Below are 13,340 nucleotides of genomic sequence, written 5' to 3' on the forward strand. Positions count from 1 at the left end.
CCGTGTCTTCCCTGCCTGCAAAACAAGTCAAAATTTGAAAATTTGTTTGGGAAGGGAGGTTGGGACAAGAGAAAGATGCACTTAACTGCTTCTCTGAAATCATGTAGATAAAAACAACTTTTCAAGTATAATGGGAGTTTTACATTTTGATCATTGCTTAACCCTCTAATAGATTCAGCTATTACATTTATTTTAACAATTGAATTGAGTATTTACCATGTGCAAGTTTCTGCGCCATGGACAAGGATTAAACAAAAAGACAATTCTTCCACATCACAGAGCCATATTTTCGAAAAAAAAATCAAAGAACTTTTAAATGACTTAAGCACAAATTGCTTCATTGGAATTTCCCCTCAAATATTTAAAGAACTGATATCAGTTAGAAATAATGCTCCAGTAATATCCAAATCAAATTGAGAATTAGAAATCAAAATACCAAAAAGTTCCTGGCTTTCTATTCCAGGGTTCAGAATGGCATAATTTATTTGAAAAACTACACATAATGTCTCACAGGCACACAGGGGACAATATATTGCACCTTTTAATGTTTAAAATAAATATTGTGGATTTGCTTTTAAATAATACCATATGAATAATGTCAGTACTATGTAATGGCAGATGACCTCATTGATATATACAATAGAACATAAAATCACTGGTATCAAATCCTGCATTACTTTTTAATTATATCAAGTTTTACCTACCATGTCTCTAGCATGACCTTAAGATCATTCCCATTTTTCTGCTAAATAAATATAACCAAAGTCGAGAGTTTGTTCATTCACTGAGAATGCTTTTCACTAAATATTTCTGGAAGGAGCATGAGGCAATAATTGTTCTTGAAATAGGTGAAAAGTAATTTCAAGAAAATGTACTGTGTCTTTTGTGTCTACAAGCTACAAAGCTAGAAACAGAATTTTACGACACTGTGTTAAAATTCATGAGAGTCATTTGGATCTCACATTCAAGTGTGCAGGGTAGATAGTATGTCACACAGCTACACTCTGTTCACATGTGGCAGCACTACCATATATCTGGGTCAAGTTGCTGGCCAGCCCTACCATTTGCAACACAGAAGAGAAATTGTAAATACGTGAAAAGCCACTGAAAAACCTGTCACAAAGTCCATGCACTAAAGATCATGTACTTGACTCTGTAGGAGAGACCTTTTAGCACTAGATTAAAATTTAATCAGGCTTATTATATACATAATCCTTATACATTTGGTTTTAGATTTCTTAGATCCCAGCATATTTTTAAACAACATATTATAAGGAGAAAGTTACAGAAACCAAACTCAATGACAGCCAAAGGGAGTAACAGAAAGGAAAGAGACTGGACAGTGATTCTGTTGCAATTGCAATTGATCAATAATCCTCATATTCTGGTACCTAGGTCTTTAAAGGAAAGGTGAATGATGCCACTGCTGGGGTCTCATCTCTACTTTTAACTTCAGCTTTTCTTTTTTCCCTTTTCTTCCATTCATCACTGTTTCTTCCAGCCTTTTCTCCTTTCATTTTCTTCTCTGAATGTCATATATCAGTTTATGGCCTTCATAGGTATTTCTTGGCCCTTAACATTGGCCCTCAGGGATAGTGAGAATGCTGAGCTCTGATGTAACCTATTCTCAAAAAAATATCTAGCTGATGAGATTGTGCAACACCCAATGATGATTTTCATATATTATGGACATTTTGTTGTTATCGTTCTTCTTAGTCTTTCCTTTAACACTGCCTTAAACTCTTAACTTTTAAAATTTTCTTTTCCTTTCCTAAGTTCTTTAAACTACTTTTCAGTCAAGGTTGTTAGCCATCCTCTAGATTCCTGGAAACCATTCTAAATTAGAAAATCTACTTCATTTTTCATCCCTGTCTTATTTTTCTGGACTAAATAACCCCAGTCTACTTTAGCCTTTTTTCTGTTTCTGAGGATACCATACTAAATATTTTCATATAATATATCCCACAGATGAATAGAAGACTGACCTTTTATAGTCTAAGCTAAGATATGGATACTGCAGTAAATATTTGCATCTGATTCAGAATATCTGTAGAAGAACTTAAACTAAATTTTAGCATAAATTCCTTTTTCTTTATCAGTGTGATAGGGCTTTCTAATATCATAAATGAGACTTCCTAATAAAGTACTAATAAGTTTTAGATTTCTTAGATGTTGCTTATAGTGCTGGTCTTCCTCCAGCTTGGTGGCAGGTCCAAACACTACATATGTTATCACTTCAGAGGTTCAGGGAGTACTGATGGAACTTTATTTTTAATATTCATGGTAAACATTCAGCCAAACCTACTGTAGATTTATAATAGCACTGCTGATTCTCTTTCCAACATAAATACCAGCAAAAGCCTATTTCCCAGTGTTCCTGGAGTAGACTTCATGGTAAAGTTTGCTGGGCTGGAATGAAAATCTGTTATCCATTGTGGCTTTTGTATTGGCTTTCCAAGTTAAAGCAATAATTTATTGACCTTTTTGTTACTGATTAATTATTTTGACAAATGAATTTTGCAGTGGATTTTGGAGTGAGTGCCCAGGTGAGCAGAACTAATGGGAGGAGAAATAGCTTCATTGGGACACCATACTGGATGGCACCTGAGGTGATTGACTGTGATGAGGACCCCAGACGCTCCTATGATTACAGAGTAAGTGTAAGGGTTCAGATAGTAGGAATCAAATTTTGGAAAGGACTTTTGACTTTTTATTTTAAATTATGAAATAAAAGAATAAAAAGCAGGCAGCTCCTTTTTTATGATTCTTTTAATGTATTCTTTTTTATATCTTTATTAGAGTATAATTGCTTACAATGGTTAGTTTCTGCTGTACAACAGAGTGAATCAGCTATATGTATACATATATCCCCATATCCCCTCCTTCTTAAGCCTCCCTCCCACCCTCCCTATCCCACCCCTCTAGGTCATCACAAAGCATCAAGCTGATTTCCCTGTAAAAAGCAGGCAGCTCCTTCTTTCACATAGACTCTAATAAGAAATGCTAGCCACTATTCCTATATGTGGTTTAATGATGTGCATAAAAATAATGTTTTCTAAGAATGTAGACAAAGTAGACCATTGAGAGTTATCCATATTTGAGGAAGAATGTCTAGTTCATATTGCTTGCAACTTCTTGGTAAAAATATTATATTATGTGGCTTTATATGGAAATTTAACTTCCAGGGACAGAGTGCTTTGTAAACTTAAAAATGAATAAATGTAAAGCCAATTATTAATCCCCACAGTAACTTAGCTCCAGAGAGAAAAAAATAATAATTTGATTACTCAGAGTAATGGAGAAAATCCTTGGCATGGTTCACCTCCAAACCACAGAAAATCAGTGGAATAGACAAATTAAGTAACAATTCACGCTATTTATTAAAATTTCCACTGAAGCTGCAATTTGGACAATATACATCTATGTACACATTTCAAAAAGCTGATGTGGAAAGAAAACTCTCCATTTGCTATAGACTGGAAAAACCACACTCACTCTCCACATCATAAGTCATCCAAACAATTCACTGTGGTTTCGTTGTGTGGAACCGAGGACTCGATACTTGAAGTTGATTAATTCAAGTTTCATCTCTTTTCCCTTTCCCTCAAATGCCCCCTGATTGATCTGCAAGCAGACCTGCTGAGAGCTTATTATAGCCCAGTACTATTAGGAGCTATGGAGACAATGGAAGTGTAATGTTCTTTAAGTGGCTTGCTGTAAAAAATAATGTTTTATAGCTGTACAATTTTTGGCAGTCTTCCAAGGACTTTCACCCATTTTAATTATATGTTTTTAATTTTTAGTCCCATGTAACTTAAAGAAAACTTAAACCATCACAACAACCCTTTGAAGCTAAGACATCTATAAACAGGTGTTTTAACAATTCAGTTAACTTGCTTGGGAGTCATTAAGCCAAACAGTGCACCTCTAGCCCTGTGCCCTTCCCACATTCTAAAAAACAAAGTACAGTTAATAGTAGTGAGGGTCATTTCCTAGAGCCTCCTAGAATATAATTTCCTAGAATTATAATAATTCTATCTTCAATATACTATATTCAAGGAACTGCTGAAAGTGCTTATATGTAGTATTTCATTTAATACTTATACTAGTTCTATGATGTGTATACCATTATCATCTCTACATAGGGTGAAATTGAGATACAAAGAGTTAAATCATTTACCTAAGATCCGACTTTTTTACAGCTAGTAGTATGTGATAGGACTTCTTTACAACAAATTCCTTCTGTTATTTCAGTTAACGTAACAATAGCAATACATCCAAGATGAATTTTCCTTACATTGAATCCCATCCCATGTCAACTGGTTGTGTAGTGCAGTACTGGCTGGTCACAGGGTCAAATAACATCTTCCTATAACATCAGTCTATAATGAAGCCCCATTATAGAAAACCCATAAAATGGTTGTAGCACTGACATCTCCCCTCAGCCAAAGATTGTTTTGAGATTCTAAATACTATCAGTTTCCCATTTTTTTGGTCATCTTTTCTTTTGCAGAGTGATGTGTGGTCCGTGGGAATCACTGCTATTGAAATGGCTGAAGGGGCTCCTCGTGAGTAAAAATATTTGTTGTTTGTTCAAAGTTAGGGAAACATGTTGTACAAATCTGCCACTTGTACTAGCTAGCTTGTACTGGCCACAAAGGTGCCACACTATGTGCCAAACTATAAATGGTGGCCTTTTCCTGATTACCAAACGCTGCAGTCAGAAAGGCCAGATATGTCTATAAGAAGAGTTTGTATTTTTTCTCTCTTAAGATATCTTATTTTAGGGCTTCCCTGGTGGCGCAGTGGTTGGGAGTCCGCCTGCTGATGCAGGGGACACGGGTTCATGCTCCGGTCCGGCAAGATCCCACATGCCGGGGAGTGGCTGGGCCCGTGAGCCATGGCCGCTGAGCCTGCGCGTCCAGGGCCTGTGCTCTGCAACGGGAGAGACCACAACAGTGAGAGGCCCGCGTACCGCAAAAAAAAAAAAAAAAAAAAAGATATCTTATTTTAGGATGATTGAGTGTTGTTTCAATTTAGCCTCAATAACATTTGGTCCTGATAGTCCTGACTAAACAGAATATAAAGGCATTCAGTACATATTCACTGGTGGAATATTTAGGTTCCCAAACATTTACAGTTATACACTGCTACTACTTCAGACTGTGACAGTTGAGAAAATCCCCCAGTAGTTCCTTTTAATTGAGCCAATCCTCAACAACATTGAGCAGTAAGTCTTTTGTTTTCCTTTGGAGTCAGTCTAGCTCATCATTGGTGCCTTCCTCGCTCCTATCAGCCACTTCATTGCCCCTAATTGTTCAGAAGGCTCCATCCCCTCTTGTTTCCCCCTCCTTCCCATCATTTAAAAGACCTGTCAGCATTCTGTTCTCTCAGGACACTGTTTTCTGATAGGAAAGTGAAAATAGAATGTGAACTTGTGTATAAATGATTAATAACCATCTAATGTATGACCCCATAAGCAGAGCATATTTGTTGTCCTCAATACCTAAATCTAAGCATATAAATAATAAATACATTCCTAGTATTGATGAGAAGTGAGAGAAATGCTTGGAGTGTGTGTGTCAGGGGGCAGGGGTTGGAATTGCTTTGCTTCTCCCTCTCCAAGCAGATCTTGTAGGTTCCCATGTCCCTACATGCTTCATCTGCACAGTATCTACTATCTTAGCACTGTGTTTCAAGGCTAATGGGAGTAGAAATAGTGGTAACATAATTGTTAAGAATTCCTGGTGTCCTTGGAATATCACATATCATAGAACCGGCTTGGATTAAAGCTGAGCCAGATGTGGAGATCAGGTCACTGCTGTGTCTCTGCTAGTGCCCAAAAAACTACAAAGTACCTATATTGGGTGAGTTTTAAAATGATGGAAAAATTGTTTACTCCACATATATATAATTGAGATGAGACTGGGAAGATGCATATTATTCCTCATTATCTCATGATTATTTCTCTTTATGAAACATGCTTAAATTATATTGAGCTCCTCCCCTCTTCCTCTTCCTCCTCCTCTCTTGCTCTCTTTAAATACATATACTGTATTTCATGAATATTGATACATATATTTGATTAGGATGAATGACTGCATCAAGTAGTATATTATTTCTAGTGTCTTTCCAAAAAGACTAGCTTTCTACATTTTGCAGATTTGTACTTTTTGATTCACCTTTTTTGGTTTCACTTTTTTATTCTAAAATATTAAATCATTGGAGAAAATAGGGGTAATGAGCAACTCACAGAAGTACAGAGAGGGAGTTTTTCACAGAATACACAAATGGCAACATTTTACAAAAGATAGATGAGGACCAGGAGATTCTTAACTCACAGTAGAAAATAGGACCAGCATGCCTGGATAAGTAGTCATTGGAATGGTGCAACTTTAGTCATGAACAACTTGAAATAGCCATACTGCTAAAACATTTGTCTTTCACCAGTCTCCTTTATTGCCTGGAGTATTAATTTTGGATGGGAATGGCTGTCATCAATTTAAATACAGAAATCCTCCAGGTTGTGATATTTATCATCTCAGAAAGGATGGCCTTCCAAAGAGACAGTTATGTGATAATTACCTCTGAGGTCCAAATAACAAAATCCCTTTCTGCCTTTGGTGAGTCTCTCCCAGGGAAGTAAAAAGAAAGAGAGAATACCTTCTCACTAAAAGGGTGCTGTAGGGACTCTCGGAGGAGAGAGAATCAGGACCCTTGCACATCAGGACTTTAAGTCCTTGGCTTCTGGATAGAAATTCAAACTTGATGTGCAGTCCTTTAAACCAAGGCCAGAACATTGCTAATAGTTATTCAAACACCAGAATATCATAGGTCAATTAATATTGAATATGTGTAGTTCTTAGTTTCTTTGTTTTTTATAGAAAAGTGAATCATTGCCTGGGGAAGCAGGACTGGATTGACAGTTTACTCCAACTCTCCTTCCTTGTCAAGGATCTACACCAGCCAATTTACCTTAATCAGAGCTGTATCTTTCCCTATGTTAGCATTCTCCTTGGTGTTGTAGAGATTGTTTTTAATACTATCAGCCATGCTTGTTTATAGTCCTACTTCTATTCCTTGTAGTGTCCTTCCCTTACACCCCAGATCGATCTTTACCTGAGTGTCTTTACCCCTGTCCCATCAGGAGACCCATTTCTTCAGTATTCAGAAGATTCCTTTGGATCTCAACATATTGTAGGTGTTAAACCACGTTATTTAAAATAATTCAAACTACACCCAGTTTAATGTTTCTAATCTATCAAGATATATATTTTTAAAGTAGATTTACTACTTCAAAGGAATGAGCCTCTAATGGTGAAAATTTAGGCAACATTAGGATATATGGGGTAAAAGGGACATTAACTGGAATTCCTAAAATTAGACAATATAGGAAACCTCCACAATTGCTGTTTGACATAGTTCTTGTACCCACCCTATGCTTCATTCCTTTGTGGACTTCTCCTTTCCTTTAATGAAAACTTACCCAGCCTATGCCCTAACTCTTGACACTGAAGATGTTGTTAGTTAACTGAGATGCTCGGATGTTAATAAATGACAACTGCTTAATATTGTAAAAATTTACTTACAATACGTTTAAAGGACAGATTCTGGTGATTGACTGGACACAGTAAAGGAATGAAGAGAACCAAATATTATCCGGAGGTTTTGAGCTGGGGGCTAATTTTGCCCTCAATTATATACCTGCACCTTCTATTAATTTATACCCATGTAAATTGAAACAAAAGTTTGACCTTTGAACAATTGCCTTTATATTACTCTAATGAAATTACCCTGGGGAGTTTCTTTCTACTACTATGAGAGGCCAGTTTGACATTGTAGTTTCTCTGGAGATGTATTTTGGGAGAGGAAGGATGCCTCTAAAGAGTCATCAATATCAAAATATCCTCAGATGAATGGCACACTTGTAGTGTTAGATGAAATTTACACTATGGCTTTCCTTTGGGGAATTATTGCACTGCCTGTTTTCTTTAATCAAAACACAAAAGGAAATAAGTGAAATGAGACACATATTTAAACACTTACAGAAAATCCCAGAATTCCCAAGCCAATGAGGTAATGAATTTATATACCACATATTGGAATAGGCTTTCCTTTGTATGGCTGTGTGTCTAAAAAAAGAGAATGAAAGTCTACTAATTTGGCACAGAAGTGAGGTGCCAGATAGTTAAAATCTTATAATATCAATAGCTAATATTTATTAAGTGCTTACTCTGTGCCAGACACTTTTATATGTAGGTTGCCATTTAATCCTCATAGCAACTCTTTGAAGGAATTCTTGATATATTTCCTGTTTTTAAGATGAAGAAACCAAGGCACAGAGAGGTTAAGTAATTTGCCCAGGGTCACAAAGGTAGAATTAGGATTTGAACACAGATGATCTTACTCTAGAGGGCGTGTTCTTAATAGTTACTCTATCTACCCCTTTTCCTAGGACTGTCAGCTTCCAAAACAGATTATTCTCCTCTTTTTAGACTACTAAATCATTGTTTATATATTATTGCACATAGTTATTAGTCTGGTTGACTTTTTCAGCCTATAATTGCATATTCCAATTTTACAACTGTAGATACCTGCAGTACAAAAACACAGAAGAGTGCTTGTCTCCACCTGTATTGCTTACTTCTCTAGATATAAACTATCAGTCACACATTTCAAAAATTTTATCTAGTGTAATTTATTATTATTTGTCACACCTGGCAATAGTGAAGCTTTAGGATCTTATATAATGGACTGTTTGCATTAAAATCAGCTTTCCTCTAACTACATTCTTTTGTATCTATTCCTTAGTATCTATTCAACATGATATGTGAAAGAACACTGAGAATCCCCTCTGGAATAAGAAGTGTGTTCTGTAGTTACCCTTCTTACTCATTCTAAGCTTATCTATTTTCCTTTGCAGCCCTGTGTAACCTTCAGCCTTTGGAAGCCCTATTCGTTATTTTACGAGAATCTGCTCCCAAAGTCAAATCCAGTGGATGGTAAAGATGAATGACTTAATCTCTTAAACACATTAACATGACATTTTTATGTAGCAAAGAATTCATTTGGTCAGCCCTGCTTCAACATCCTTATTGGACAATATTTCCTAAAAACCAATACCTTAAGTAAGGGAGTCTAAATGACTAGTGTTCATTAAGAGCTAGCTAGCCAATCAGAAATAATACCGTCCATAGTACATTGTGATGACATTACTGTCCTGGCATTAGTGCCATATTCAGTTATTTCTTCAGTAATGGGATTGACTAATGGAAGCCATTTGAGAAGTTTCTCACTGAGCCTAGATAGGCAGTCAGTGATTGTGATATATAGCTCAGCCGTTTGACCCATTAAACTAAACATCCACAGACCTAGGAAAGAGGACTTGTTCTCTCAGTGTGCTACAGCCCAACTAAACTTGGGAATCTTTCTTCCTGAAGCTTTTTGATCTAGTACCTGAAGCTCTTGCTTGTTCTTAGTATTTATTACTTTCCTGGTAGAAGTGGTTACTATGATTTGATTGCAGACATTCTTCCTTGTGATTAAATTTAACCCTTCCCTCAGATTCAGGCTTTCTGGTCACATCTGTTTCTGTGGGCCATTTTATAAGATTAATTAGTCATGGTACTATTAACACCCTTTTCTGGATCATTACATTGGCACGTTTATAACTTAAAGTGCATATAGTCAAGTGAAACACCCAGGCTTCAAAGTACGACTACTGTGGGATGACCAATCTAGTCTCATGGTCTACATAAATCACATCAACCACTTAATTGCCTTCACACCACTTGACTTTTTATCACGTACATACTTCCGAACTCATTGAAGTTTCTACTATTATTTGGGTAGAAAATGCCATTGACTCTGGCCTCTTCAGAGGGTTGAATGGCATTGCTGTGTAATGTATATTGTCAAGCTGCAGAATATTTGGCTATTGAAAAGACTATTAATAGCTAGAGACAACTCTCTTCAAAAATACAACCTTCAGAGTGGCATGTGGGTGGAGGTGGGAGGTGTGGCAGGCCTGAGAATGCTCTTTTATCTCTTTGACTCATTTCTTTTAGGTCCCGCAAGTTCCATAATTTCATGGAAAAGTGCATGATAAAAAATTTCTTATTTCGTCCTACTTCTGCAAACATGCTTCATCACCCATTTGTTCGGAATATAAAAAATGAAGGACATGTTGTTGAGTCATTAAAGAAGCACCTTACTGGAATCATTAAAAAGAGACAGAAAAAAGGTAGAATATGTGAATCTTCATTTTACTGGAATAAATATTCAAATGAGAGCAAAATTTATTAATTTTTTTCAAGAAAAATATATTTAAGAATTAGGTTGAAAGTAAAAATTCTGAGACCTCTGATATTTAGTTTTTCTACTAATATGCCATATGCATTTAATTCATTATCTCTTACCTAATCATATATATATATATATATATATATATACATAAGTTTATAAATTCTTGTCAGTTACAACTGGCACGTGTTCATATTTACAAAGACTTTGAAGGTCTCCAGAAGAATTTTGTGATATGCCAATTTTATTTTAAGAAAACTCCTAACTGAAGAAATAAAATAAACAAAAAGATAACAAAATCTATATCTTATTGTTCTTTTTTGGCTAATATGTTAATTAACTCCAATGAGATAAATGGATTTGTAATTATCCATTTACTGACCACTAATTTTGAAGTAATATCAGTGTACCATACAAAGTTGATTTTATGTACAAATCTCCAACTTTAAGATGAAATTAAAGGAACACGTTTATGCAAATAAAAGTAAGCTTCTAGATTTTAATGTCAAAAATGGCAGGATGAATGTTCATCAAACCCAGAGGAAATTACTTCAGAAGTCCTAGATTTTTAGGTTGTGTACCATATTCCACATTTAACTTAGGGCACCATAGGCAGGGTTGAGTGGTAATGGAATGGCAAGGGGGGAGCCTGAAAAAGATAGCAGGCATTCTCAGATTCACTCTAAGATTGATTGCACCGAGCTCCTTCCATCTACGTAAATATACATATCTTATTTTGGAGTGAGAAGCAGAAGTAATTAATTTATTTACCCATGGTGGAGAATTTATTGGACCAACATCACAGAAGCCGACCAGTCACAAATGGATACAGGAAGACCACACATCTAGTTGAGAATATGCTAATTACCAGAGCTGAAAGATTTTCAAAATGTAACCTGCAGGAAAAGACACGATTATGGAGATTACATGGAATATGTAAATATAGTTGTCCTAAACTCTTTTTTTTTTAATGTCTATATTGGAGTATCATTGCTTTACAATGTTCTGGTAGTTTCTTCTATATAACAAAGTGAATCAGCTATATGTATACTTATATCCCCAATCCCCTCCCTCTTGCATCTCCCTCCAACCCTCCCTCTCCCACCCCTCTAGGTGGTCACAAAGCACCGAGCTGATCTCCCTGTGCTATGCGGCTGCTTCCAACTAGCTATCTAACTGACATTTGGTAGTGTATATATGTCAATGCTATTCTCTCACTTTGCTCAGCTTACACTTCACCCTCCCTGTGTCCTCAAGTCCATTCTCTACGACTGCATCTTTATTCCTGTCCTGACCCTAGGTTCTTCAGACCCCTTTTTTTTTTACATTCCATATATATGTGTTAGCATACGGTATTTGTTTTTCTCTTTCTGACTTACTTCACTCTGTATGACAGTCTCTAGGTCCATCCACCTCACTACAAATAACTCAATTTCGTATCTTTTTATGGCTCAGTAATATGGCATTGTATATATGTGCCACATCTTCTTTATCCATTCATCTGTCAATGGACACTTAGGTTGTTTCCATGTCCTGGCTATTGTAAATAGAGCTGGAATGAACACTGTGGTCCATGACTCTTTTTGAATTATGGTTTTCTCAAGGTATATGCCCAGTAGTGGGATTGCTGGGTCGTACGGTAGTTCTATTTGTAGTTTTTTAAGGAACGCCCATACTGTTCTCCATAGTGGCTGTATCAATTTACATTCCCACCAACAGTGCAAGAGTGTTCCTTGCTAATTTCCTCTACAGCATTTATTGTTTGTAGATTTTTTGATGATGGTCATTCTGACTGGTGTGAGGTGATACTTCACTGTAGTTTTGATTTGCATTTCTCTAATGACTAGTGATGTTGAGCAGCCTTTCATGTGTTTGTTGGCAATCTGTATGTCTTCTTTGGAGAAATGTCTATTTAGGTCTTCTGCCCATTTTTGGATTGGGTTTTTTTTTTTTTTTTTTGATATTGAGCTGCATGAGCTGCCTGTATATTTTGGACATTAATCCTTTGTCAGTTGCTTCATTTGCAAATATATTCTCCCATTCTGAGGGTTGTCTTTTTATCTTGTTTATGGTTTCCTTTGTTGTGCAAAAACTTTTACGTTTCATTAGGTCCCATTTGTTTATTTTTGTTTTTATTTCCATTTCTCTAGGAAGTGGGTCAAAAAGGATCTCTCTATGATTTATGTCATAGAGTGTTCTGTCTATGTTTTCCTTTAAGAGTTTTATAGTGTCTGGCCTTACATTTAGGTCTTTAATCCGTTTTGAGTTTGTTTTTGTGCATGGTGTTACAGAGTGTTCTAATTTCATTCTTTTACATGTAGCTGTCCAGTTTTCCCAGCACACTTACTTAAGAGGCTGTCTTTTTCCATTGTATATTCTTGCCTCCTTTATCAAACATAAGGTGACCATATGTATGTGGATTTATCTCTGGGCTTTCTATCCTGTTCCATTGATCTATATTTCTGTTTTTGTGCCAGTACCATACTGTCTTCATTACTGTAACTTTGTAGTATATTCTGAAGTCTGGGAGCCTGATTCCTCCAGCTCTGTTTTTCTTTCTCAAGATTGCTTTAGCTATTTGGGCTCTTTTTTGATTCCATACAAATTGTGAAAATTTTTGTTCTAGCTCTATGAAAAATGCCATTGGTAGTTTGATAGGGATTGCACTGAATCTGTAGATTGCTTTGGGTAGTATAGTCATTTTCACAATGTTGATTCATCCAATCTAAGAACATGGTATATCTCTCCAAATGTTTGTATCATCTTTAATGTTTTTCATCAGTGTCTTATAGTTTTCTGCATACATATCTTTTGCCTCCTTAGGTAGGTTTTTTCCTAGGTATTTTATTCTTTTAGTTGCAATGGTAAATGGGAGTGTTTACTTAATTTCTCTTTCAGAGTTTTCATCATGAGCATATAGGATTGCAAGAGATTTCTGTGCATTAATTCTGTATCCTGCTACTTTACCAAATGCATTGATTAGCTCTAGTAGTTTTCTGGTAGAGTCTTTAGGACTGTATATGTGTAGTATCATGTCA

At 36.0% G+C, this 13,340-nt stretch overlaps 1 protein-coding gene across 3 annotated transcripts in view; it reads left to right on the forward strand.

Annotated features, from left to right (window-relative positions):
- The window catches only part of NRK (Nik related kinase), a gene marked incomplete at both ends in the record, with an annotated part of 139,768 nt that overhangs the window by 76,099 nt on the left and 50,329 nt on the right, over positions 1-13,340 (forward strand). For all 3 annotated transcript variants that reach the window (XM_082610325.1, XM_082610326.1, XM_082610327.1), the window contains 4 exons: positions 2,524-2,654; positions 4,514-4,568; positions 8,924-9,002; positions 10,068-10,243. In XM_082610325.1, the coding sequence (XP_082466451.1) occupies positions 2,524-2,654; positions 4,514-4,568; positions 8,924-9,002; positions 10,068-10,243 (441 nt within the window). The remainder of the gene's footprint in view (positions 1-2,523; positions 2,655-4,513; positions 4,569-8,923; positions 9,003-10,067; positions 10,244-13,340) is intronic.

The sequence above is a fragment of the Mesoplodon mirus genome (assembly GCF_964341445.2).
Source record: "Mesoplodon mirus genome assembly, chromosome: X".
Lineage (NCBI taxonomy): Eukaryota > Metazoa > Chordata > Mammalia > Artiodactyla > Ziphiidae > Mesoplodon > Mesoplodon mirus.